This window comes from Eublepharis macularius, chromosome 1 (assembly GCF_028583425.1).
Source record: "Eublepharis macularius isolate TG4126 chromosome 1, MPM_Emac_v1.0, whole genome shotgun sequence".
NCBI classification, from domain to species: domain Eukaryota; kingdom Metazoa; phylum Chordata; class Lepidosauria; order Squamata; family Eublepharidae; genus Eublepharis; species Eublepharis macularius.
In genome coordinates, this window is record NC_072790.1 from 228,322,441 (window position 1) to 228,346,947 (window position 24,507).

At 45.9% G+C, this 24,507-nt stretch overlaps 3 protein-coding genes and 1 pseudogene across 12 annotated transcripts in view; 2 read left to right on the plus strand and 2 right to left on the minus strand.

Moving 5' to 3' along the window:
- Positions 1-5,244, plus strand: part of KATNB1 (katanin regulatory subunit B1) — a 30,138-nt gene extending 24,894 nt beyond the window's left edge. For 2 of the 3 annotated variants that reach the window (XM_054977447.1, XM_054977438.1), the window contains exons 17-20: positions 438-514; positions 1,019-1,093; positions 3,732-3,848; positions 4,530-5,244. In XM_054977447.1, the coding sequence (XP_054833422.1) occupies positions 438-514; positions 1,019-1,093; positions 3,732-3,848; positions 4,530-4,662 (402 nt within the window). In that variant the 3' untranslated portion in view covers positions 4,663-5,244. Of the gene's footprint in view, positions 1-437; positions 515-1,018; positions 1,154-3,731; positions 3,849-4,529 lie in introns of those variants that run through there. The other variant, XR_008596874.1, reaches the window with a different exon arrangement.
- Positions 5,245-7,564: 2,320 nt separating this feature from the next.
- Positions 7,565-11,694, minus strand: MRPL49 (mitochondrial ribosomal protein L49). 3 transcript variants are annotated; one of them, XM_054990986.1, is made up of 4 exons: positions 11,627-11,694; positions 9,736-9,901; positions 9,072-9,196; positions 7,565-7,732 (listed from the first exon to the last, which is right to left on the minus strand). In XM_054990986.1, the coding sequence occupies exons 1-4, from the start codon at positions 11,627-11,629 to the stop codon at positions 7,586-7,588; spliced, it is 441 nt and encodes a 146-aa protein (XP_054846961.1). In that variant the 5' UTR covers positions 11,630-11,694; the 3' UTR covers positions 7,565-7,585. The 3 variants fall into 3 exon arrangements, with proteins under 3 accessions (XP_054846961.1, XP_054846945.1, XP_054846952.1); XM_054990970.1 differs by lacking the exon at positions 11,627-11,694 and adding an exon at positions 11,318-11,453; XM_054990977.1 differs by lacking the exon at positions 11,627-11,694 and adding an exon at positions 10,885-11,220.
- Positions 11,634-19,386, plus strand: LOC129337333 (zinc finger HIT domain-containing protein 2-like). Of its 6 annotated transcripts, XR_008597812.1 has the most exons (4): positions 11,634-11,899; positions 13,125-13,209; positions 14,046-15,908; positions 19,198-19,386. XR_008597812.1 is itself a non-coding variant. In XM_054990940.1 (3 exons), the coding sequence occupies exon 3, from the start codon at positions 14,422-14,424 to the stop codon at positions 15,649-15,651; it is 1,230 nt and encodes a 409-aa protein (XP_054846915.1). In that variant the 5' UTR covers positions 11,634-11,899; positions 13,125-13,209; positions 14,046-14,421; the 3' UTR covers positions 15,652-15,926. The 6 variants fall into 6 exon arrangements, 4 of the variants coding, with proteins under 4 accessions (XP_054846915.1, XP_054846927.1, XP_054846918.1 ...); XM_054990940.1 differs by lacking the exon at positions 19,198-19,386 and having other exon boundaries at positions 14,046-15,926; XR_008597813.1 differs by lacking the exon at positions 19,198-19,386 and having other exon boundaries at positions 11,707-11,899; positions 15,837-15,926.
- Positions 17,799-24,145, minus strand: LOC129325280 (delta(14)-sterol reductase TM7SF2-like; annotated as a pseudogene).
- Between the last annotated feature and the right edge of the window lie 362 nt (positions 24,146-24,507).

A 24,507-nucleotide genomic window follows, 5' to 3' on the forward strand; every position in this document is an offset into this window, starting at 1 on the left:
TGGTGACTTCTGGCTTCTGCTATTTTTCGTGCAAATTTTTAATATTAACATCTGTAGTTTTGAGTTTGCAGGCTATTGCTGCTATGTCTCTGTAAGTTTTTGGTCAATACTAATGGCTGAAATGGGGAGAATATGCCTCCTTGATACAGAGGCAGGATCTTCTCTAGGCTGAATGCCTTCCGGTTTGAGAAGTGCAAACCACCAGGCACATTAACATTTTCTCTTCTTGGTTCCTGCATTTTGCTTGACAAATGGCTGTACTCCCTCTTCATAGAGCAGCTGAGCCGAAAGCAAGGCTGAAACTTGCCCAGTTAATAGATGGAATTGAAGCCTTTGGGACACTTCTGCATCTTGTGGATGTACCATAACTGTGACCTAATGTCAGTGTGAGCCCTACCCTAATAATCCTCCGCCTGTTCCTATATTCCTTTCCTCAGACATCTGTGGACTCTGCTGTGGCTATCAATGACCTTTCTGTGGTAGTCGATCTCCTGAACATTGTCAACCAGAAGGCGTGAGTCTGTTTTTCTTCTAGAAGGCAAAAAGTTGGTTTTCTGAACTATTGTGGTATCCAAGAATTAGGATCTAGGAACTCAGTTGTTGCCTTCCTGTGCCACTTCAGCATGGCCTATGTTGTGGTGTGGGGGATCACAATGTGCACTTTGGTGTGCAGTTTTACTCAGTTGCCATATCACAGATAGGCAGCCCTTGGCCAACATTACCCAGCTGATTGCAAATAATACTTGGCACCCTCTGGGGTTGGGAGCTGGTGGAAGTTCTGAGGGACTTGGGCAGGGTTTAATGTGCACACCCACAGAGTGTGGAAGTTGTTGCCTGGAGCTGCAGTATAATTTGGATCCCATGTGTGTATTCCCGTGGAGGAAGACTGCCTCCAGTCACCCTGTGCACTGCTTTCTGCCTTGGACTGCAAGTCCCCATTGTGTTCTTGAAGGGCTTTGAGGGCTTAACGGCATGGTGGTGGGTATGGCAACTCTCTGGAATCTGTCTCTTTTCCCAGGTCTCTGTGGAAGCTTGACCTGTGCACTGTCATCTTGCCCCAGATAGAGAAACTTCTTCAAAGCAAATACGAAAGGTGAGGCTCCAGGATGGTACTGGATACAAGAGGATTAAAGACACTTAACCAAGGGAACAGGTGACTTTGGGGGGATGGAAGTTATCTCTGAGTGCTAGAACTTTTCAGACTTGTTGCTGGGTTTAATTCAAGTTATTGGCTATCGCTTACAAAGCCCTTCATGGCCTTGGTCCCTCATATGTGTGGGACAGTCTCTCTGTGCCCCACTATGGCAGCTTCACTCATTTAAACAAGGCCTTCTGCAGATGCCAGCCTGCAAATTAGCAGCTGCCAATACACGTGCATTCTCTGTTGCGGCCTCCACCTTATTGAATGGCCTGCCTGATGAGGACAGGAGGGCTCCTATTCTCCCGGCTTTCTGCAGACTGTGGAAAACCAAATTATACAGGAGGGGTTTTTTACACAAGTAGGATGGCCATACTATAAGGAAAGGATTCAGAGAGAAGTTTCAGTTAAGGGACAGGAGCTGTGGATTGTACTACTGTATACCTACTGAGTAGCTCCTGTGTCATTTAATGTGCTATGTCTATTTGCGTGTACTTTGCTAATTGCTTTTGCTTTGTTTCAGCATTTTTTCCTGGCTGTATTCAAAGTTCTGCAATCCATACTATACTGCATTGTTATTGTGTGTTCAAGCCATTGATAGTATTGACTTGCACTGTGTACTCTGCTTTTGAATCTCAGTGAGAAAGGCGGGCTATAAATAACTTAAATAAAGTTCAGTTGTAGTTCTGAGAGTGAATAGCTACTGCCAGCATTGGTTCCAACCAATCTCCTGTAAAATTGCTTCTCAAACAGAGTGGGAATTATCCAACCAGATGGTGGCAAGGGTGAAAGCTTGTAAATGCTGTGCTTAGAGGAGTTTTATTCCCAATGTGCCTGATTGCTCTGTGAATGTTGTACAGAAGGACAACACAGGTCTAAGGGGAGAGTATTCTTGCTTAGCTGTGATAGTTTGTAGTGTCACTTGACTTCCATGTAGGGAAGGTTCCCTTCCCACCTTTAGTTAAATGTGTTTTGAAAGCTTGAGCTTGGAGGACTGGGGATTAGGGTAGCTTCAGAAACTAAACTAAGCACTGAGATGGATCATTCTCAATAGAAGATTTCTTGTGTTTGTGTGGAGCAGAGAGGAAATTCTTACCTTTCTCTTCTTAGAATACAAGCGTTGAAATTTTCATTTATCACAACCAGCTCAAAGTCTCAGTGATAGCTGGGGAGGGTAGGACTGCTGCTGTACTTCTAAGGATGCCTCATTTTTTTCTGGCCAGGGCACTTGTACCTCTGAAAGCATCCCCATACTGAGATGTGGTGGGGTGTGCTGCTAGTGCAATGCTGCCTGTTATGCAGCATTTCTTTCCACAATGTCCCCACCACAAAGGTGGTAACCCTACTTATGCACTCCCGTGGCAGAGCAGGAATCCCACCCATAGAAACTGGAAGCGTTAAGCAGCACTGGCCTGAGTTATTATCCATTAATTGTATGGAGATGGTTTAGACATTTCCATAGTTGGATGGCTGCTAACAGTAGAAGGACCTAGAGGTCCCTTCCAACTCTATGATTCTCTGCTAAGATTTATTAGTCCTCTGCCTTGCTATGCCTGTTTCCTCTCCATCCCTATGCTGGCACCTTTTGCTTGACCTGCCTTCAATAGCAGCCTGACCACAGGAATTTGGGTGAAGCTCTCCCTGCAGTTTACTTGCAGACCAGGAACACTGCTTCACTAGGCAAATTTGTGGCATCTGGGCCAAAGAGCTTAAACAAGTAGGCAGTTTTAAGTTATTTATTTACCTTACTAGCAACCATCCCATTGTGGAAACAATGGGGTCTAGAAAATGACCTTCAGGGGGACCGTGCTGCCGCACCAGGCCTTTCCACACCTCCAGAGGGCTGCACCACCATGCCAGACCTTCCTGCTGCCACGCCAGGCCTTCTCAGACTTTTGGAGGGCTGTGCCACCATGCTGGGCCTTCCCACCACCACTGCATCCTCCTCGGGGCCTCCGGAGGGCTGCATCGAGCCTTCTTGCTGCTATGCTGGAGCCTGCCATGGTGGCAGGAAGGCAAGCAGTGTGGCCGATGACTCACTTATTCCAGTGGGAGCACGCCTGCATGGGGATAAAAAGTGAGTCATTGGCAGCATGTCTTGCCTTTTATAGATTAGAGATTTGTACCCGGGATTTCTCCCCAGGGTAGTTTACATCATTCTCCTCTCCTCCATTTTATTCTCACAACAACCATGTGAGTTACATTCCGCTGAGAGCAAGCCACTGGCACAAGGACACCCAGTGAGCTTCCATGGCAGAGCAGGTTTCAAACCTAGATCCCAGTCTGACACTACAACCACTGCACCACTCAGATGATCCTGGGGTATGATCTTTTTATCAAAACAAAGTTGGATGAAAGGCAATTCCTGTTGCAGCCACGGACTATGGTGGTAAGAAATGCTGCGCCTGTCTCCAAGGAGGCTCAGGATAGCTGGAAAGAACATCATCCTTCACGTAGCTTGAACAGAGAAACTTGGCAAGCCAACCAAATGTGCTCGGGAACAAGAGCCCCACCTCCTGCCTCTCTGCTTGCACTTTTTCAGGCAGGGCGTTGATTTTTGAAAACGTAACCCTCTTGCTGTGTTGTCTTGCAGTTACGTCCAGACAGGCTGCACTTCACTGAAGCTGATCCTGCAACGCTTCTTGCCCCTGATCACAGACATTCTTGCAGCGCCACCATCGGTGGGGGTAGATATCAGCCGCGAGGAGAGGTATTATATCCTGAAGATGGGGAGGCTTTGCACACACATTTCCCTGTTTTTTGCAGGTCTTTGGTGAGGCTTCTAGGTCTCTGCAGTGGTAATGCAACAGTCGAGTCCCAGGCCCTTCTCTGTTAAGTCTCCTTGCTGGCTTGAGTCATACTACTGATGCATCTTGCTGGTCCCTCCTAGCCTATAGAATCCTGAAAAGCTCGGCTTGTGTAAGGATATTTGTAGACCTTGCTGATGCCAGCACTGTGTATGTGGCTGGGGGGAAAATGCACACCTTTCCTAGTTTATCCATTCTTGGACTCTGCCACGGGGGAGTTGGACCCTGGACATCCATTGAGGGCCAGGTGGAAAACCCTTTTGGGCTCCTTTTATGTAGGCTGATCAGAGTTTCCAGAGAGAGAGAGAGACCTACACCGTCATGCTTAGAGAGTGGAATCCTTTGTCCTCTTCATGTACCTGCTCTCTCCACAGTGCTTCGTGGAGGATTTTAATTTTTATTTATTGAAAATGTTCATATAGTTCTTTCCTGACAAGCACTCGAAGTGGTATTTGTTTAACATTTAAACCCTTTGGGGATGTCCGTACCCCAAACCTAGCTACCTACTGCTTTGTATTCCTTGGTGTGTTTTTTTTTGGCTCCATCCAGGATAGCTTGCAGATTTCCTCTCTTCCCTTTTATAGGCTCCATAAGTGCCGTCTGTGCTACAAGCAGCTGAAGAACATCAGCAACGTCATCAAGAACAAATGTGGACTCAGTGGCCGCCATGGCAGTGCCTTCCGTGAGTTGCACCTCCTTATGGCTGTCCTTGAGTGACATCTACTGCCTGCTCTGCAAACATGCCACTGAGGATAAGTCTTCCTCTCCATGGTCTCCCATTCCAGTCAGCTTTGGATAATTTTGTGTGGTGTCCAGTCTGTACACTCCTTCAAAGGGAGGGGGTACTAGCTCACTGCTCCATCTTCAGTGCCTTGCAGGCTGGATTGCAAACCAAGCTGTCTCCATCCAAGACAGCCCGCCTCCTTTCTGCACATACACACCCTCCTTCGCATGCAGTGGCTGGGCAGCATCCTTTGTTCCTAGGGACCACAATGACTGGGACCACCAGCCCCCTTTATTTGTGAGCTCTCCTTCCTTTCCAGCCTTTACTGTTGTCTCATTGGCTTCATCACTCCAGTCAAGGGAGGGGTCCGGGGTGAGACCTGTCTTATCTGTTTGTGCCAGTTGTGTAGCTACATTTGCCTCTTGGAAAGACAGCTCTTGGGCTGGAGGGGCTGGGGCCAGTGTGTCTACTCCTCCTTGGTTTTTCACCATGGTGGAACCTTCAGTGCTTGAGAATGGGATGTTTCCTGTTCATGAAGCTGTAACTTATAATTTTATTAAAATGTTTGTAACTTTTATTTTGGAGTGGTGTATGAAGATGTTGTGTGTCCCTTCTTGAAGGGAAGCTTGGGATTTTTTTGTTGTGGGGTTACACATTTGGGAGTTAAAACAGATTAGTGCCCTGCTCAGAGTGATGAACAAATTCGGTATTATTATCCCAATACAGCTAGAAAGCTGGGGCTGATTCAGGTTCAAATTCTGTGCCTTCAAAGACTAAAACAAGGATATTTGGGGCAAAGATCCCAACAACTAGTTTAAAGAAGAGGAGAAAATATCTGCTTCTGAGTATGATTTTGAAGCTGGTACGTGGCTTTCATATTTGGGTCTGTATTAACTTACCAACAACAAGCTGCATGACAGATACTCAGATATTCAAGCAAAATTGGTCAGTCTGTGGTTTGGGAATCACATTTCTCCAAAGAGAACTTACATGTTTTTAAACTGTCACAATAGGAATCAGCAAGGTGAGTTGTATACATATGCATGTATGAGAAAGGATAGCAGGGGAGTTATAACTCCTTAAAACTTATTACCCATTGCCCAATGCACAAGCCATCTGTGCTCCCAAGGGTGTTCTTTGTAACAGGAGATAGTTGGGTTGGTTGTCTAGTTTTATAGTATGTTGTACTAGCACACCTTTTAAAAAGTGTGTACACCACCTTGTCCCTGCATAGTGACTGCTCTGGGGCTGTGAAGTCAGGCTGTACCTTTGCTGGAGGCTGCTGCTCATTCCTGTAGCCTCTGATGGCTGTAACTTTTAGAACATTTGCTGTCATCTGTTCTCCTTTTGCGTAGGGTAAAAGTCCAACCAGTAAGAATGGGGGCGACTGTCAAAATTGGAGCCACCAGAGGCTGATGGCAGTAAGCATCAATGAGAAACATTTTCTTACACTGCCAGATCAGGCAGACAAAAGGCTGGGAAAGCTTCACCTGTTTAATTTCTGTACAGCTGCTCTTTAGAGCCCAGCAGGGCCAGCAAATCCAAAATGTTAGGAATTTGCATAATCAGTTTTGGGAATTTTTTAAAAAAGATTTGATTGTCAAGCAAGGCAAAGGTATTTCCTGAGTACTAGTTAGCCAGTCCCTTTTAAATGAAATGCTCCCTCAAAATGAGTAAAGTCTGGCTGCTGCATAGTAGGCAAAATGGGGTGGTGTCCTCAATTTGCTAAAGTTTGAGAACTGCTGACTTAGTATTTCTGTTGTTTGCCACAGCCAAAACAAAGCTCCTTATTCATCATAGTGCAGGATGCTATAGACTCAAGAGTTGTCATATGCAGATTTTGGCAGTGTGGGTAAGCTGGTGGGCTGCTTTAGTTCTAAGAAGGCAAAATGCATGCAGCTTGTCAACTGTGCTAAACATAGGAGCCAAAGCTTTTTTCATGATACGAAGATCTTAGAGGGGGTAGTAGTGTCACATCCAAGCAAGTCCAGATCTTTTGCTGCCAGATGTCACAAATGTCAGAGGTATTAAAGCACAAGTAATTGTCTACTGAATCGTGCCCAGTATGTCAGCCTCAGCATTATCTTTCAAAAAGAGGGTGGAGAATTGTGTGCCGTTCTGGAGGCCTCACATCAAAAAGGATATGGACAAACTGGAACAGGTGCAGAGAGCGACCAAGATGATCAGGGGCCAGAAGACCAAGCCCTATGGGGAAAGACTGAGGGATCTGGGAATGTTCAGTTTGGAGAAGAGAAGGCTGAGGGGAGGCATGATTGCTCTCTTTAAGTATTTAAAAGGCTGTCACTTAGAGGAGGGAAGGGAGCTGTTCCTGTTAGCAACAGAGGATAGGACTCAAAAGGGGTTTAAATTACCTGAGGGAAGGTACTGCTTGGATGTTAGAAAAAGCATCTTCATATTAAGAGTAATCCAACAGGGGAATCAGCTAGCTGGGAATGTGGTGGGTTCCCCCTCACTGGCAGTCTTCAAGGAGAGGCTGGACGAATATTTGTTGGGCATGCTTTAGGCTCTACCTGCATTGGGCAGCGGGGTTGGACTAGATGGTCTGTAAGACCCCTTCCAACTCTATGATTCTAAGTGTCTGTTTAAGAAAAAGACCATCAGGATGGGACCTTCTTTCCTCAGACACTTCTGCATTGTCCAGAAATCACCAGTCATGCTGTTCTAGGAGGGATTTCTAGACCTTATGCAGTTATGAGGCTTTTAGAGTATTGCCTGTCTGACTCACTGAATATGCTGCTCATTGCAGGAATTTGATTCTCCCAAAACACTGATTAAAAGCTAGGCTTTAGACAAAAAGTAACGCTACTTCTGGTAACTTCCTCTCATAAACTATTGCCAAGTTCCTGTTCAATCCCATCACAATTAGCAAACAGATCTTCCACAAGTCTGTTTTATTTAAAAGCCTTTGTCCATCAGCCACTTCTTCAGTTCCTCATCAAAATAACCTTTGATGAGAATGAAACAGGCGATTTCATTGACTTGGGTGGGTGGTGTCTTTCCAGAGAGCTCTGTGAGGAATTCCTTCACTTCCTTCTCAAGGGCCTGTGGAGGGGGAGGAAAAAGAAAGGAGGTCAGAAACCCAGATCACATACTTTTCATTTAAAGCAGCCCATCTCTTCTGAGCTGCAAGTACCGGGCAGGAACAATGCAGCAATTAGTAGCACAAACATATCTTGCCCTGTTTTTTTAAAGTTTAACATACTTATATGCTGCTTTTCTCCTGAAACACAGGACTTAAAGCACTTTACAAAGGCACAGAAAATTCAGGATGAGCACAGTCACTCAAAATTCTAATGTCCTGCTCACGCCTCATCAACCACAAAATTCAAAACTGAAGAGAAACACTACACCAGCAGAAGCCACCCCCAAAAAACAAAAAGTTAAAAATTGGGACAAAACACAGAAAAGTTGAAAATCTGCAGACCAAGGTGGAAAGCAGCTTCTCAAGTCCTTATAAGTTTCTCTAGGCAGGTGGAATAAAGAGCTGGCAATCTGCCACCAAGGTGGTAAGGTGTCTACCAACTATTAATGTGGATCCACTGACTTTCAACAATTCAAGATTTCTGGGACTTCTACCATAATTTCTCTCATGCTCTGGTCTACTCACAGAATTACACTCCTTTGTTCTGAAGTTCATATACAAAATCCAATTTTACCATGCTGGGGCAGCATAATAAGGAGCCATGCAAGAAGGTTCCATATACCAGGACTAGCATCAGTTGGCATAGTGATAACAGAAAAGTCGAGTGATCATATGTAACAATAAGTCAAGTCACATGTCCGGGCATAAGCTCCCTTTCTGTGGAGTTCTGGCCTAGCTCTCACTCTGCTGCTGTCAAAGGAAAGTCTTTTAAGATCATGACAAATGCCTACACAGCAGCACTTTGCAACATTAAAGTGGCAGCTTCTTATAAGGAGCTCATGAAGTTATAGCAGAAGCAGACACTGTAGAGGATCTTTCCTTTAGAGAAAAAGCTTTCAGAAGTGAGTGGCCCAGATTGGGCAGAAAGAGGATTACAGGGAATGGATGTCATCATCCAGATGGGAAAGAGAATGTTGTACCAAAGAGAGGGAGAAGAGACAGAAAAACAAAGGAGTGCTGCAGGGAGAATTGGAGCAGAACAATACAGTGTGTATAAAAGGAAGACTGTGACAGAGTGAAAGGGGAAATCCCTCCCAGTTAGGTTTGTCAGGAGCTTCAGTGAACTAACTTGCAAGATTTCTATTTGGAATGTTTTCCTCTCCTGAGGGCATGAGAGCTTAAGACCCAACAAAGGTCTCTATTGCAGGAACTGAGTCAAATCTGCCGGCAGGTGGTTGAAAAGCTGGGTTCAGCAGTTTTGTGTTGCCCTCACAATGCCAAGGGGTGGCAAACACCTACCCAAATGTCACCTTCAATCTTCCTGATAACTGTCAACTTTCTGCAGCCATGGGTCATTTTTCTGTAGACAGGAATGTTGTGCATGCGGGACCGCCGTACAAAATATGGAAAGGCAGGAGGGGGATCTGACAAGAAAGCAGAGAAAACTGAAACATGGACAAAGTATTTTTGGCTCTACAGATTAGCTCAAGTATTACAATGGACATACAAGACGTGCTCTGAAACTACATAATGCTGCAGTCTTGCTAAAACTAAGCTGCTCTGGGTCTGATCAGTGCCTACATAAGAGAACACCTGCATACTCCATATATTTGAGTTCCAGAGAAAAGGCAAGACATAAACATGCTTTAAATAAATGACCTAAGAGTAGTTAACCCTGCACAGAAAAGCTGGCTGCTCAGCCTTCTTCCAATTTGCCACTCTACTAACATCCTCAATTTAGGTAACTTGTCTCAGCAGCAACATCTGGTGTTCTATCAAGGGTGATGAAGGAAGGGGGTTTGGAACAGTAGAGGCCAGGCCTGCTTAGTTACAGCAGCAGAGATCCTATGCGTTCAGCCTAATGGTGCAGCTTCACCTGTCCTTGGTGGCCGTTAGTCCAAGACTCTACCAGATAAGGCCTGTACAAATTCATGCTGCGCTTAGTTTTCCACCTAAATTTTACCTTGTGGTGGCCTCCATCCAGAAGGAGTGGGGTACGTGCCATGTTTGGGGGGCTCAGGTACTCTGGTGGGAGGTATGAGCCTCTCCACAAATCTATATTCCTCAGTAGATTCAACAATCCCTGGATACTGTAAGTTTCCATGGCTGAGTTCAGCTGACTCCTGGCTCTGTAACACAAAGAAATGGCAGTCAATGCACAATATCTCCGTAACACAAAGAAATGGCAGTTGACACACGACTCCCTGTAGCGAGGATTTTCATTGTTTAGCATGTGCTCATCACATGGGTCTGTGCCTCAGTGACAGTACACCTGCTATCCATGCAGATGTTCCCACTTTCAATCCTTGGCATCTCCAGTTAAAAGGGTCAGATAGTACTTGATATGAAAGACTTCCTGAGACAATGCAGAGGTGCTCACAGTCTGAGCAGACAATACTGAGTTTTATAGTCTTATTCTTACAGTTTTATAATCTTATTCATTATAAAGAACCTTCATGTGTTCAATACAAGTCTGTCACTGACAGGGTTAGAGCATCTCAGGCTACAGAGGACAAAATCCATAAACCACTGAAATGAAGTGGCCTTCAAACATCTTGGCACCCGACAATGCACATTTTCAAGGAATCCCTAGGGAGGGGCTGCAGATGGTGTCTGGGTAGATAGTTTTTGGACTAGGTGCATTAAAAGCTAGTTTTGGAGAAGCAGTCAAGTACAGGGCATTCATTCTGTCTTGGGAATAACACTGCCTGTGTAAAATGGTGTGCTCCCTCAATATAAACAAACAGGTTATTACAAAGACCCAAGTCGTCTTGCTAAAAGGTACTAATCCAGGTTCAAATCTCTGCTGGGCCATGAAGATCACTGGGTGACTTTGGGCCCACTAAACTTAACTTCACAGGGCTGTTTTAGGGACGAAACGGGGGGAGGGGAAGCAAACATGCATGTCACCGTGAAGTAACTGGAAGATGGGTAAAATACAAATAGAAAACAATATAACAGAACAATTTGAGTAGCCCAGACTAGCCCAATCTCATCACATCTTGGAAGCTAAGCAGGCTCAGCCCTGGTTATTAGTCGGGAGACCTTGAAGGAAGCCCAGGGCCTCTATGCAGAGCCAAACAATGGCAATCCATGTCTGATCATTTCTTACCTTGAAAACCCCTCGAGGGATCGCCATAAGCCGGCTGTGGCTTGACAGCACTTTACATACACGCAGAATATAACAATACCATTTAAATTTTTAAAAACATTTATATGCCTGTCGTTCTCACACAATCTTCTAAAGAACGTCTATAGCTCCCAATAAATAAGCCTACTTTACAGGGAGTATATACGTCTCTCTCGGGCTCTTCATGTCTCTCTCTTGCTGATTAAGAGGAACGATGCAGGGGGAAGGACACTAAAAACTAATGAATGTCCGTGCAAATTAATTCCTGTATATTAAGAAGCCCGTCTTTCTCCCCTAATTTCCCCCACAGGCGCAGCATCCTCCAAGTTTTGATGCCATTTGTCCCAACAGCCATGCCACGTCTGCCCGCTCCCACTTAGCCCTTGCTCCCCATAAATGCCACAGTGGCCCCTACCAGATGGGCCACCGCCAGAGACAGCAACCGTTGCCTTGGTCCTCCTAGCAACTGAGCCCTGCTCAGCCCAATTCTGGCTAAGACAAGGGCCGCCATCTTGCCCTCCCCCTCACGCAGTGGCCGCTGGGAATGAACAGAAAGGAAGGAGGGAAATGAAGGGATATCATAGAGACAAAAAATGCCAGAGGAACCCATTGCATGAATTTTCGGTAACAATCACAAGCTTTCGCTGGCCCTAACCCGCAAAGGAAAAGTATAATGGTATCGCTCTACGCATTAGGATTTCTATAGTGAAAAATTATATCTAACCATCTACTCATCCCATCGGAAAGTGTATGTCCATATGTATACTGTTTTGAATATGTCGGAAATGGAGGCTGCGCGGACTGATGACGACACCCAACTGTCTGTGTTTATGAGTCAATGGAGGGGAAGATAGATTCTGCATCATCATAGAGAGCAGAAGCGCCCGCAGTGCGCCCGCGCGGTCAAAGCCCCGCCTTCCTTTCGCTCATCTGCATGCACGGAGGAACGGCAGTTTCCTTTTCTCTCTGGCCTCCATCTTGGAACGACGCGCCGTGGGTGAGGCTGAAGGGACTGGGTGGGCTCGAAGGGATTGGAAAGACCCGGGAGGGGCGAGGGAGGTCGCTCTGTGGGTTCTGTTCTGACATCTTTCTTAGAGAAAAAAGGAAGAACAAGAAGGTGTCTGAGCTTGGAATCTGAAGAAGTGAGCTGTGTGACTCAGGAAAGCTCATCCCCTACCACAGGTTTTGTTAGTCTTATAAGTGCTACTGGACTCTTGCTCTTTTTCTCCCCCTGAGCTTACACAGAGAGGTCCTACGGGATGAGGACTCCTGAGTTCTCTTTTGGGCGGGGAAGGAGGATAACGAGGGAGGGGTTGGGGAGCCAGCGTGTTCTGAGGGAATAGCGCCGGAGGTGAAAAGCCAGCACTCCCGGCTTCTGTCTATTTGGAGGTTGGGGGCGGGAATCAGAGCTGGGCCCAAATGGGGAGGGGCCTGGTTTATAAATGCTTTTTCGAGTATTTTTCCTCTCCTGCGTCCCATGTATTGGGAAGGGGGAAGCGGTAAGTGTAGCTCTTGGTGTGGGGGAAAGAGTTTCTCTCCGGGTTTTGAGGCTTGCAGGCCTGTTGAAGGGGACACTGTTAAGTGCTCGTCCACATGAGCTCTTTTTCCAGGTAGGTGGGCAGGCGAGGCTTTGGGCCGTGAGAGAGGACTCCTGTGTGCTTTTGTGGGTCAGTGGGTGAGAGTGGGAAGCCTGAGTTATTCGGGGGCACTGGTAAGCAAAGATTCCTGTTTATTTAAAGATAATGAATGGAAGGATCAAAAAGGAGAAAAGATAGGAATCCTTGAAACTCTTAAGGAGGAGGATTTGGGTCTCTTGGGGGCAGAAACAGGGTTCTCTCCTACGCTACCCAAGGATGCAGAATAGATCAGTTGGCTGATTTTTCTCCAGGTGTGCTGAGGTTGGTCCTAGTCCAGTTGATAGCACTGAGTATTTGCCTTATATTTTGCTTGAGAAAAGTAGTAATCTTTGCCTCTGAATAGGAACAGTCTAGGACAGTACTTCTGTGCTGAACTTTGTTTTTAAGGGGGTAAGGGTATACTCATGGTGGCTTTGCAAAACTTTCAGTCAGGATTATGGTTTTCAGATTATATCACTGCCATCTTGAAGTTAATAGAAAGGGGCAGTTCTGTTTTTTTGGGCGGGGGGGGGGGGAGTGTCAAATACCCATCTTCTTCCCAGGCATCAGGAATAAGTCCTAATCTCACTGCTCTTTCTTCAACAGAGCTGGAACCATGCAACTCTTCATTCGTGCTCAGAGTCTGCACACCCTTGAGGTGTCTGGAGAAGAAACAGTAGCTCACCTCAAGGTAAGGAATTGTTCGTTTGCACTGTCCTGCGCCCATCTCACCTCCCCCTCCTCTGTACTGTTTGTGCTTGGAGACTTGTACCCTCACTTTTAAATAGTCATTGGCAGTTTACAGCAAATTAAAAAGGAATCTGCTCATAGATGCAATGTGGCTTGGTTTTGGAACCACTAAGAGATGCTGAGGTTGATGATAATGTCTCATCAGCTCTCTGGGGTTGTAGCTGACCATAGTGAAGTCTACAATAAGCCCAGGGAAATCAGCTCCTCAAGATAGTGTGATGATGTGTCATGGGTGTGTGTGTGGGGGGGCGACCACTGTCATCTTTATGCATTCCAGTTTCCATGTGTCTGCTCAGTGAAAAAGGTGTTGGTATGTTTACCTTTGTTGCTTAGGGATGCTAAATTGTGATCCGTGTAGGTATCAGATTTAGAGTTGTGAAGGAGTTGTCTTATAAATGGGATTGCTTGAGTCTTTGAAATAATTTTTTTGGTCACCATTGCTAGTAGCTTGTGTCACTGGAGACCATAGGTTTCAAATGCCTGCTCAGCCATTAAGATTACTAGGTGACCTTGGGCCAGTTGCTTGTTCTCCTAACCTCTCTTTGCCTAAGCAGTCCTTCATTTTTGTTATGAAGATAAAAAGAAAGAGGAGAGAACCAAGCTTGTGGTAAAAATGTCATAGTTGAAACAGAGCCTTTCTTTTGAGGAAAAACATACTTGGGAAGAGGCAGTTTGGAACTGAAAGGGACTGGGGAATGGTTAGTCCTTTACCATCTTAACTGGTTTTTGCAGTGTCCCTCCCTAATTCCTCTTCTGTTTTCCTGTTGGGAATTTTAGATGCGTTTTTGCTCTTGCACATGTATCTGAAACCCAGATGGGAGGGCAGCAGAAAATCCGTGGATGCAGATACTTTTTTCCTGCAAATTTCTGCTTCTCAAAGCTGTTCTGGAAGTGCCTTTGAGGATTTTGAAGCTTGTGTTACAACACAATAATGTGTAGTTTCACAGCCCTGCCAAGAGTCTTGGTAATTTAACCAGCCCAGGAACCGCCCAATCGGCGTATGATTGGCCCCTCGACGGTGGCCGGAATTGTCCGAGTAAAAACGACGGCGAGGAGGAAGTTGTCGCCAAAGCGTTTTCAGAGACGGAGCTAACCGACAATTGCCGGAAATACCCGAACACTCTCGGAGATCTTCGGCCATCTCCTGCCAACTATGGATGCCACAGGTTCGAGCCCCGCGGCCGACCCTTGCTGCGGGTTGTGCCTAGCGGAGCGGGCTCCTTACACCTGCCCGCGCTGCCACCTGCGTTTCTGCTCCGTGCCCTGCTACCGGGAGCACGGCTCTTGCGCCCAGGACTTCCAGCGCCGGGAGCTGCAAATCCTGCTCCAGGGCCAGCGGGAGGATCCGGCCTCTCAACGCCGCTTGAGGGAGGCCCTCCTCCGGTTGCAGGACCTACGCGAGCCCGGGGATGCGGATACCCAGCTAGGCCTCGATCCCAGTGTGGAGCAAGAGCTGTGGGAGCAACTGAGCCCTGAGCAGAGGAAGTGTTTCCAGAGGTTACTGAACAGTGGGGAGATCTCGGCTCTCTTGCCGCCTTGGAAACCTTGGTGGACGGGGGGCAGCCGTGGGGCAGTGCTGGTTCAGGAACTGGGGGAGCCCTCTGAGACCCTCCACACCCCTTTGCAACAACCGGCACCCTCCCAGTGCACTGGGGCCTTGCAGCGCCCACACACTCCAGTGCCTTTGCAAGAGACTTTCCAGAGCCCTCCACAGCCAGCGGATGCATCGAACCCAGTGCCAGCGGTGCCCGGGGTCATCGCACCTTTGCTCAGCCTGACCCGTTCGCCTGTCTCCCCCCTGGTTTGCTTCCAGCTGCCCAACGTGCTATACGCCTATGCCTATTCCCTGGCGCTTTATAACGGGGATGTGGAGGAAGATCAGCTGCTCCCTGAGTTTTGTGAGACAGTTCTGGATGTCTCGGGTGCCCTGGGGGCCAAGCAAGGCTTCAGCTCCACCGCAGAGGCTCTGCAGGCCGCCCTGCAGGCCATAACCACAGGGCGATACCCTGAATGCCTGCTGGGCAATGCTGGAGTGATGGCAGCTGTGGCCCAGATCTTAATGGGGGAATGCCAAGCCAAGCAAAAGGGGTACAGCTTGGCTGCCCTTGCCCACCTTTCCAGGTTGCTGAGCAAGGGCAAGAGGCGGATGCCCGTTGGGGATCAACCCAGGCTGTATGCTGCCAAGAAAAAGTGTGCATTTCTTTTGTCCTGGGTGAATGATAATGAAGGGGAGTTAACCCTCCTGGCCATGGAAGTGCAGAGGGAATACAAGGCCCATTTGGACGCAGTCAAGGAGGTGGGAGCTGTCACCCAGGAACTGGAGAAGATGTGGGGGGCCAAAGTGCCTCCCCCCAAAAAGCCCTTGATAGAAGAATTGGATTGAAGGGCTAGACTGGAGGCTTGGAAACTGGCACACCTGCTGGCCTAGGGGGGAGAACGGATTCTCCCTACTGAAGATTGGATTAGGGTTTGAGCAGGAATAAATGCCTTGTGAATAGGAAGTTGATCTCAGATTAGTCACAAGCACAGATGTCCAAGTGGAATTGATTAGCACCTTTTCTTTTTCAGGGAAGAGAACACCTTGAATCGGAGCATAGCTGGAGTTTTGAGAGATGTGGGGAATCAGGCTTGTAATAAAATGTAAGCTTCTTGCTGTGCCATCTGTTTCTTTTCTAGATTCCTTTTAACCCAATTAAGCCATTCTTGATTGTGAGAGAATAACAAATGTAACAAGAGTAGACCAAGCAGTGTTCAGATGATGAACTTGAACTTAAAATGAGCAAAATGGCATTTTTTCCTAATTATTTTTAAAAGGCTCGGCTTTGAGGAGCTGCCAGTGGGGAAAGAACCTTAGGTCTGCCTGTTTCCGAAAGTAACCAGACAAATATTCCTGAAAGCTCACAAGTTGGGTATGAAAGTAGCAGCCAAATCCTGTTGTTGGTTCCCAGCACCTAGGATTTGTTGGAAGGCCACTTCTGAACATGGGGGTTCTTAGCTCTCACATTTTATCACTTTTGTCCACCGTAAAATGTATTTAATTTGTTGGCAATTGATTCAGGACAGATAAAGATTTAGGACTTTTTTTCACTCAAAGAGTAATTAACTTGAGGGATTCACTGACACAAGATGTGGTGAGGACTAGTAGTTTAGTTGGCTTTAAAAGAGGATTACACATGTTCACAGAGGGCAGGGTCCATCCATGGCTGTTAGCCATGATCACTAAAAGGTTCCTCCATGTTCAGAGATGATAACCTGAATATTGGCACTGGGGCTGCGGGGCAGCAATAGGAGCAGGCTTTTGCTTCCATGCTGTGCTTGTAGGCTTTTGCGGGGGTATCTGATTGGCCACTGTGTGAAATGGGGTGCTGGGCTAGAGGGCCCCCAATATTGTACCATATCTATAACGCCTCAGCTGTCCCTGTTATCCATAAACAACAAGCCAGGGCTACAATATAGTTAATAATTAGGAGTATAATCTATTGTTTACAATACAAAGTGCAAAAGTGCTAAAAATACATACATGGATTATAAACCAATTTATACAGAAGAATTCACAAGTGCATAGATACAGTTACCAGTAGCAAATATAATTGTGCAAAATATCACTGTCCGGAACAAGTCTTATCCATTAAAGTGCAAATGCCAAAAAAATCAAAGGAGAATCGGTAGGTGGGAGCTTGCGCCAAAGGAATATTAACAGTCCATATAATCAAGGTACATATACAGAAGAAAACGCCGACGGGGACTTGCAGGCAAATAACATTAACCCGTTTCGTGAGGATCACCCCTCACTTCTTCCTGGGCGTGTAGCAATTCGGACTGTACATAAGTATGAAAGTAGCGCCACGAGTTCTCCCACCGTTCCTCCGACACGCAATTCACGGACGTGAATTGCGTGTCGGAGGAACGGTGGGAGAACTCGTGGCGCTACTTTCATACTTATGTACAGTCCGAATTGCTACACGCCCAGGAAGAAGTGAGGGGTGATCCTCACGAAACGGGTTAATGTTATTTGCCTGCAAGTCCCCGTCGGCGTTTTCTTCTGTATATGTACCTTGATTATATGGACTGTTAATATTCCTTTGGCGCAAGCTCCCACCTACCGATTCTCCTTTGATTTTTTTGGCATTTGCACTTTAATGGATAAGACTTGTTCCGGACAGTGATATTTTGCACAATTATATTTGCTACTGGTAACTGTATCTATGCACTTGTGAATTCTTCTGTATAAATTGGTTTATAATCCATGCATGTATTTTTAGCACTTTTGCACTTTGTATTGTAAACAATAGATTATACTCCTAATTATTAACTATATTGTAGCCCTGGCTTGTTGTTTTTGCTAATTTGTACTAGGGTTGCCCTTGGTATTTCTTTTGTCCCTGTTATCCATGGCAGGACCCTGTTTTCAGGCCCTGCCCGATGAACCACTGTCCCATTTTTTTGCCTTTTGTTAAATCTTCGTTAGCTGCTCAACTTGTCATGTTTGTGCTCCCATCCCCACAGTATGCAGAAGATAAATGTCCTTGATTGTGCATCTTAGGAAGCTTTTAATTTAAAAAATCCTTCTGGCTTCAGAGCTTGTAGATGCCTTGTGAAGTCTTACTAGACAGAGAGGCTGGAAAAGGACTTGCAGTGTCCAAGGGGCCTTTAGTAGAGTTGTTGCCCAGTCCTGGGGTTCCAGAAGCAGATGCTCAAATTTGCATCATTAATTCCAGTTGCAGGATCTGTTTTTCTTTACGCAGTTAGAATATTTTGTTATGAGCATAGGGTCTGCCCAGCCCTGTCCATAAGCATCCATGGGTAAGATCTGTCCATATTCAGGATTAGTTTTAAAAAATGGTAATTGTGAGATGAAAGTAACCTGATAGGGGCAGACTGGGAAACCAGAATGGATTTCTGTTAGTGGGAGAAGTAAACCATGTTGGTTGCGAAGGCAATCATCTTGCAGTCCCAGTAAATGGTAAAACACTTAGATATCTGGAAACAGAACTGCCAGCATTCTTACGTGGCTGCTGCAGGACCCTGGAAAGACAGTGGCACCTCTTTGTCTTACCTACCTGGGTCCTTTTGGCATGAGCTTTCCCACAGCCATGCAGAATATGTGTCATTGTGATTAGATTGATTGCCAGCCAAGCAGCTACTCAGTAGAGATATGGGAAGATCCGGTAAGGGACACGGCGGCAGTATTCCTGCCAGGCCAAGCCATACTTCCTCAAGCACTGGTGTTCGTCCCTGGCTTCCCGGTGGATCAGAAGCACGGTAAAGTAGAAGATGTAGAAATAAGGCAGGATGTGGCTAATACCTGAGAGAAAAAGGTGACCCATGAGACAATGGGGCAATGGTAATTCTCCCTACCTCTAATACAAGAAGTATATCATTTCAGTAGACAGGGTAGGGGGCAAAATTTAATAAGGAAATAAGGTTCTATGGATGAAATTCCAGGGAATATGGAAGATTAAATTGTGACAGTATATTTTATAGCGTTTACGTGGTGGAGAGTACCCTCAAGTCATAAGTGACTTAAGGCGACTCCTGGTGGTGTTTTCATGGCAAGAGACTAATAGAGGTGATTTGCCATTGCCTGCCTCTGCAACCCTGGTCTTCGTTGGAGGTCTCCCATCCACTTATTAACCAAAGCTGACCCTGCTTAGCTTCTGAGATCTGATGAGATCAGGCTCACCTGGGCTATCCAGGTCAGGGCACAAGCATTTATAGTGATTTTTTTAAAATTACACATAGGAAATAGAACAATAGGTTGGATCCAGACTAAACTGGCAATTTCTGCCAAATCCCCATTGCTACTTCAGACCCCCTCCCTGTCATTCCAAAGGGTCCCCCTGTTGACATAATGAGAGCCAAGAAGCATGTGTGCATCTTGCTGTTTAGGTCTGTCTGTCATAACTGATGTAATAGATCTATTTGACAGGTCCTTGGATGATGCAAGAGCGAAGAAACAGCTTAGTCACCTCACCTGATGTGCTGGGATTGGACACTGGGGGGTGCTATATAAGCCAGCTGTGTCTGGTGTAAGTGTGGAGCTTGTTCCAGTAAGTGTTAGCGAAGCACTTTGACACTGAGAACAAAGTCTTGTAAATAAACTGTACATACACTTTTACTACTACAAGTGTGTGGAAGCCTTATTTATAGCTCAGCTACAGTTCAAACCACGCTGTGCCAACACCCCCACGCCCCAGGAGCAGCATTTTGTGTAGATCAGGAGGCTGCAATGGGAGAGGGGAGGCAGGACAGTTTAATTCTGCCATTGGAAGATTTAATCTGGGTCCAACCCAAGGTCATCAAACCAAGGGATAAAATAGCCCCTTTTTGTTTTTAAAGCAAAGGGTTTTGTGTTTTTGGCATGCAATTATAGTTCAAAAGCCCATTTAATTTTCAGAACGATAGAAAAGAGAGCCAAAATATTTGGCTAGAGTGGTTCTCTGGGGAATAAGCATGTATGGTCTGAAACATGGGTGATAGAGAGAAGGGAAGATGCAACAACGTAACCTGTTTAATTTAGATATGAGTGGTAAGCGGCAGTACTGCAGCCCAAGCTCTGCTTGCGACCTGAGTTCGATCCCTGCGGAAGCTGGGTTCAGGTAGCCGGCTCAAGGTTGACTCAGCCTTCCATCCTTCCCAGGTTGGTAAAATGAGTACCCAGTCCCCTGGGGGTAAAGTGTAGATGACTGGGGAAGGCAGTGGCAAACCACCCCGTAAAATGTCTGCCAAGAAAACGTCGTGATGTGACGTCCCCCCATGGGTCAGTAATGACTCGGTGCTTGCACAGGGGGACTACCTTTACCTTTACCAAAAGGAGACCTAAAGCAGCTTATACCACTGTTCTCCCCTCCTCAGTTTTATCCTGACTGTGAGGTAATTCAGACCGACAGTGGGTGACTCTCCCAAGCTTCTATGGCAGGGAGGGGATTAGAACCGGAGTCTCCGAGATCCTAGTCTTGTGCTCTGATCATTTCACCACTTGGCTGACTTTGTATTTAGCAGCTTTCTCGAGGCTTCCGACTTAACCCTTACCACAAGGCAGGGACCAAGCAAGAGCCATGATGAGGTCCCCCAAATAGTTGGGATGCCGCACAAACCCCCACCACCCTGACACCAGCAGGCGCCGCCCAGTGGCTGTGGGGATGGTTCTGAGTCCTGGAACAAAGAAAAGGATTGATGGTTAATACTTTTCCACAATGGGGAGGGGGGAGTTTCACTGCAAATTCTGCATGACAACAGATCTCCCTAGACACAAAAGCACGAAATCGTCAGAGTTCTTGCACTACAAGGAGACATTTTTTAAAAATCCTACATGTCTGCAATGGGATTGTTCCAACTCGGCGTTAGGCACGTTTATAAATGCTAGCACTTTAGGTCATTTTCACACCTCTTAAGAAAACAAATAGCATGGATTCTCTTTTGGGAAAGGGACCATCGCTCAGGTGTTGATTATATTCTTTATTTTTTATTTGCATCCCACTTTTCTCCTTCATGGGAATCCGGACCAGCTTACAGCATCATTCTCTCTACCCCCTTCCCCTTTATTCTCACAACCACCTTAGATGCTAGTTCAAATCTCTAACCCCATGCTTTGAATGCAGAAGTCCCCATCTTCAAACCTGGCACCTCCACTTAAAAGTATTGTGGGTAAAGTATTGTGAATACCAGGGACTGGAAAGACCTCTGCTTGAAAGCGTGTATTTCTCATTAAACTAAATGAATGCACATTTCATTCAAAGGCACGGGCAAATGGCCACCCTCCAAGCTGAATAACTACCAATCTAAAAACAAGTTCCTGGATATAAATCAGGTGCACTTTTTCCTCTATAAAATGTAATATTCGCTTTTTATAAAAGTGCACGAGAGACAGACAAGTCAACTGATGTGAAAGCATGCTGTGTTCTGTATAACACCTGGCAGTACAAAATGAACAAATTAGCGGTCAGGATTACAAACCAGCTACTTTGGGGTCAGCAGGATTCCGGCGGAAAGTGTTCTTCTGGGAGTTAGCGCTGCGGAAGATAGAATAGCCAAGGCCTGTAGGGTAAAGTGCGAACAGAGACCGATGAATGACCAGAAGAAATGTGAACACGGAAGGAGAAACTAAGGGAGCCCCAAGAAACAGTTACCAGGAGAAGAAATAAATACCATATTTACTAGAAAGGAAGACTAGGGACTTTTCCCCCATATGGGCCATCCAAAAAAAAGGGGGGGGGGGTCATCTCATATTTGCATATAAGTTACAAGTATGTACAGTAATACAAAATTGTTTTGTGTAAAATTTTTGGAGGGGGGGAGTTGCCTTACATCCAGGGTAATCTTCTTTTTGGATAAATATGGTTGTATGCAAAGTATTTAAATATATCCAAACCTGCGTATTTTGGTCAGACCACAAAATGTTGCATTTCATGGTGCATAATTTGAATTTCATTTTAGTACCCAGCTCAGTCTGTAACCAATACAGTGCCTCTGAACGTAAAGATGCCATCAAGCCATCTGGCCTCATAGAAATTGATCAAACTATCTTCCAATTGATTTACTGATTAAAACTAATATGATTAAGAAGATGAAGCAGGCTTTAATTTAATTGTAAGCAAAGTCATGGAGTATGCAGAGTAAGTCCATTGGTCAGACCCTTGTTAATGGCAAAGATCCTTACAAAAAAAGAGACCTGAGAAGGAGGGAATTTATTCTGTAAGTGCTTGGCAGCATGCTTGGGTATTATTACTTCGTATGTTCAGGGGCCACATTCAGAAAAGATCCCGGAGTGTTCAGTACTGATGTATTCCAGTATTATCAACCACTAAGAAAGGATCATGAACTCAGCACTTTCGATTAAAAGTGTCAAGTACTTACCATTTAGCAGGACGATGCCTCCAGCCACAGGCAGGCTCAGCTTCTGCGGATGATTGACTAGGAAGTAGGACTGGAGACTACAGAAAAGGCACCCAAGCCAGGTCCCCAAAAGCCAGCATGAAGCCAAACCCTTCGTGAACTATGTCCATGGTGGTAAGGATGGCCTCCTTGAGAAAGAAACAAGGCATATCGAGTCTGGTCAACTAGGCTGTGGCTGTGGCTCAGTAGTAAAATCACTTGCTTTGCACACAGAGGGTCTCATGTTCAATGCCCAGCACCTCCAGTTAATAAAAGGATTAGACGGGTGCTGTGAAAGACCTCTGCCCAAGACCTGCTGCCAATCTGAGTAGACTGAATGACCTTGATAGACGAATGGCCTGACTTGATATAAGCTAGCTTTATGCAGTCAAACCCCCCGTTCTGAGAAATCATTAGTGTTCTCCCACCCCACCTTTATTTTCACACACTCCAAGTAGCCCTATTTTCTGGTCTCAGGACTTCATGAACCACTGTCTTTAGTCTTTTTCACCTGCCTTGCTACAGTTTTCTATGCATGTATCAGTGGAAGGTTCAGCTCTTGTCCTCTGGCTCTCAGGAAGTTAAATCTCTCAGTGGGTGTGTGAGTGCCACTTCTTTCTTGTGCACATCTGCACAGATGCAAGCCTATAAACACTAAGGGCCAAGCTACAAGTGGAGCGCAAGTGAACAGGGAGGAATACACGTGAGTCTGTTCACTTGCCATTCAAGTGTAATTCGCCACTTGTAGCTTGGCCCAGAGGCACCGTGCCGTGAACAGCCTTCTGTTCCACATATTGCAATAGCAGAGATATTTTGAACTGCTGGTAGGGTAGGATAATGATGTTTTCCTAGCATGTCTTTACCAAAATCATCCTCTTGGCTTTGAAAACAGAGCTGGAGAAACTGTTATGAGATGAAGGAATACAGCAGGTGTACTTGTGCCTTTATATGTGTAGGGTGGGCTGACAAAAGTCTGGGTAGATAGTTTTTGGACTAGGTGCATTAAAAGCTAGTTTTGGAGAAGCAGTCAAGTACAGGGCATTCATTCTGTCTTGGGAATAACACTGCCTGTGTAAAATGGTGTGCTCCCTCAATATAAACAAAACAGGTTATTACAAAGACCCAAGTCGTCTTGCTAAAAGGTACTAATCCAAGTTCAAATCTCTGCTGGGCCATGAAGCTCATTGGGTGACTTTGGGCCCACTTAACTTCACAGGGCTGTTTTAGGGATGAAACGGGGGGAGGGGAATGAAACATGCATGTCACCGTGAAGTAACTGGAAGATGGGTAAAATACAAATAGATAACAATATAACAGAACAATTTGAGTAGCCCAGACTAGGCCAATCTCATCACATCTTGGAAGCTAAGCAGGCTGAGCCCTGGTTATTAGTCGGATGGGAGATCTTGAAGGAAGCCCAGGGCCTCTATGCAGAGCCAAACAATGGCAATCCATATCTGATCATTTCTTACCTTGAAAACCCCTCGAGGGATTGCCATAAACCGGCTGTGGCTTGACAGCCCTTTACATAAACGCAGAATATAACAATACCATTTAAATTTTTAAAAACATTTATATGCCTGTCGTTCTAACACACATCTTCTAAAGGACCTCTATAGCTCCCAATAAATAAGCCTACTTTACAGGGAGTATATACGTCTCTCTCGGGCCCTTCATGTCTCTCTCTTGCTGATTAAGAGGAACGATGCAGGGGGAAGGACGCTAAAAACTAATGAATGTCCGTGCAAATTAATTCCTGTATATTAAGAAGCCCGTCTTTCTCCCCTAATTTCCCCCCACAGGCGCAGCATCCTCCAAGTTTTGATGCCATTTGTCCCAACAGCCATGCCACGACTGCCCGCTCCCACTTAGCCCTTGCTCCCCATAAATGCCACAGTGGCCCCTACCAGATGGGCCACCGCCAGAGACAGCAACCGTTGCCTTGGTCCTCCTAGCAACTGAGCCCTGCTCAGCCCAATTCTGGCTAAGACAAGGGCCGCCATCTTGCCCTCCCCCTCACGCAGTGGCCGCTGGGAATGAACACAAAGGAAGGAGGGAAATGAAGGGATATCATAGAGACAAAAAATGCCAGAGGAACCCATTGCATGAATTTTCGGTAACAATCACAAGCTTTCGCTGGCCCTAACCCGCAAAGGAAAAGTATAATGGTATCGCTCTACGCATTAGGATTTCTATAGTGAAAAATTATATCTAACCATCTACTCATCCCATCGGAAAGTGTATGTCCATATGTATACTGTTTTGAATATGTCGGAAATGGAGGCTGCGCGGACTGATGACGACACCCAACTGTCTGTGTTTATGAGTCAATGGAGGGGAAGATAGATTCTGCATCATCATAGAG

Bases quoted from the DNA above. Each gene is read 5' to 3' on its own strand.
- MRPL49 (XM_054990970.1), bottom strand. From the start codon at position 11,413: ATGGCGGCCCTTGTCTTAGCCAGAATTGGGCTGAGCAGGGCTCAGTTG. The intron at 9,902-11,317 runs GTAGGGGCCACT...TTTGTGTTACAG, and splicing joins CTCTGGCGGTGGCCCATCTG to AGCCAGGAGTCAGCTGAACT. The intron at 9,197-9,735 runs GTAAAATTTAGG...CTTTCTTGTCAG, and splicing joins TGGATGGAGGCCACCACAAG to ATCCCCCTCCTGCCTTTCCA.
- LOC129337333 (XM_054990940.1), top strand. From the start codon at position 14,422: ATGGATGCCACAGGTTCGAGCCCCGCGGCCGACCCTTGCTGCGGGTTG.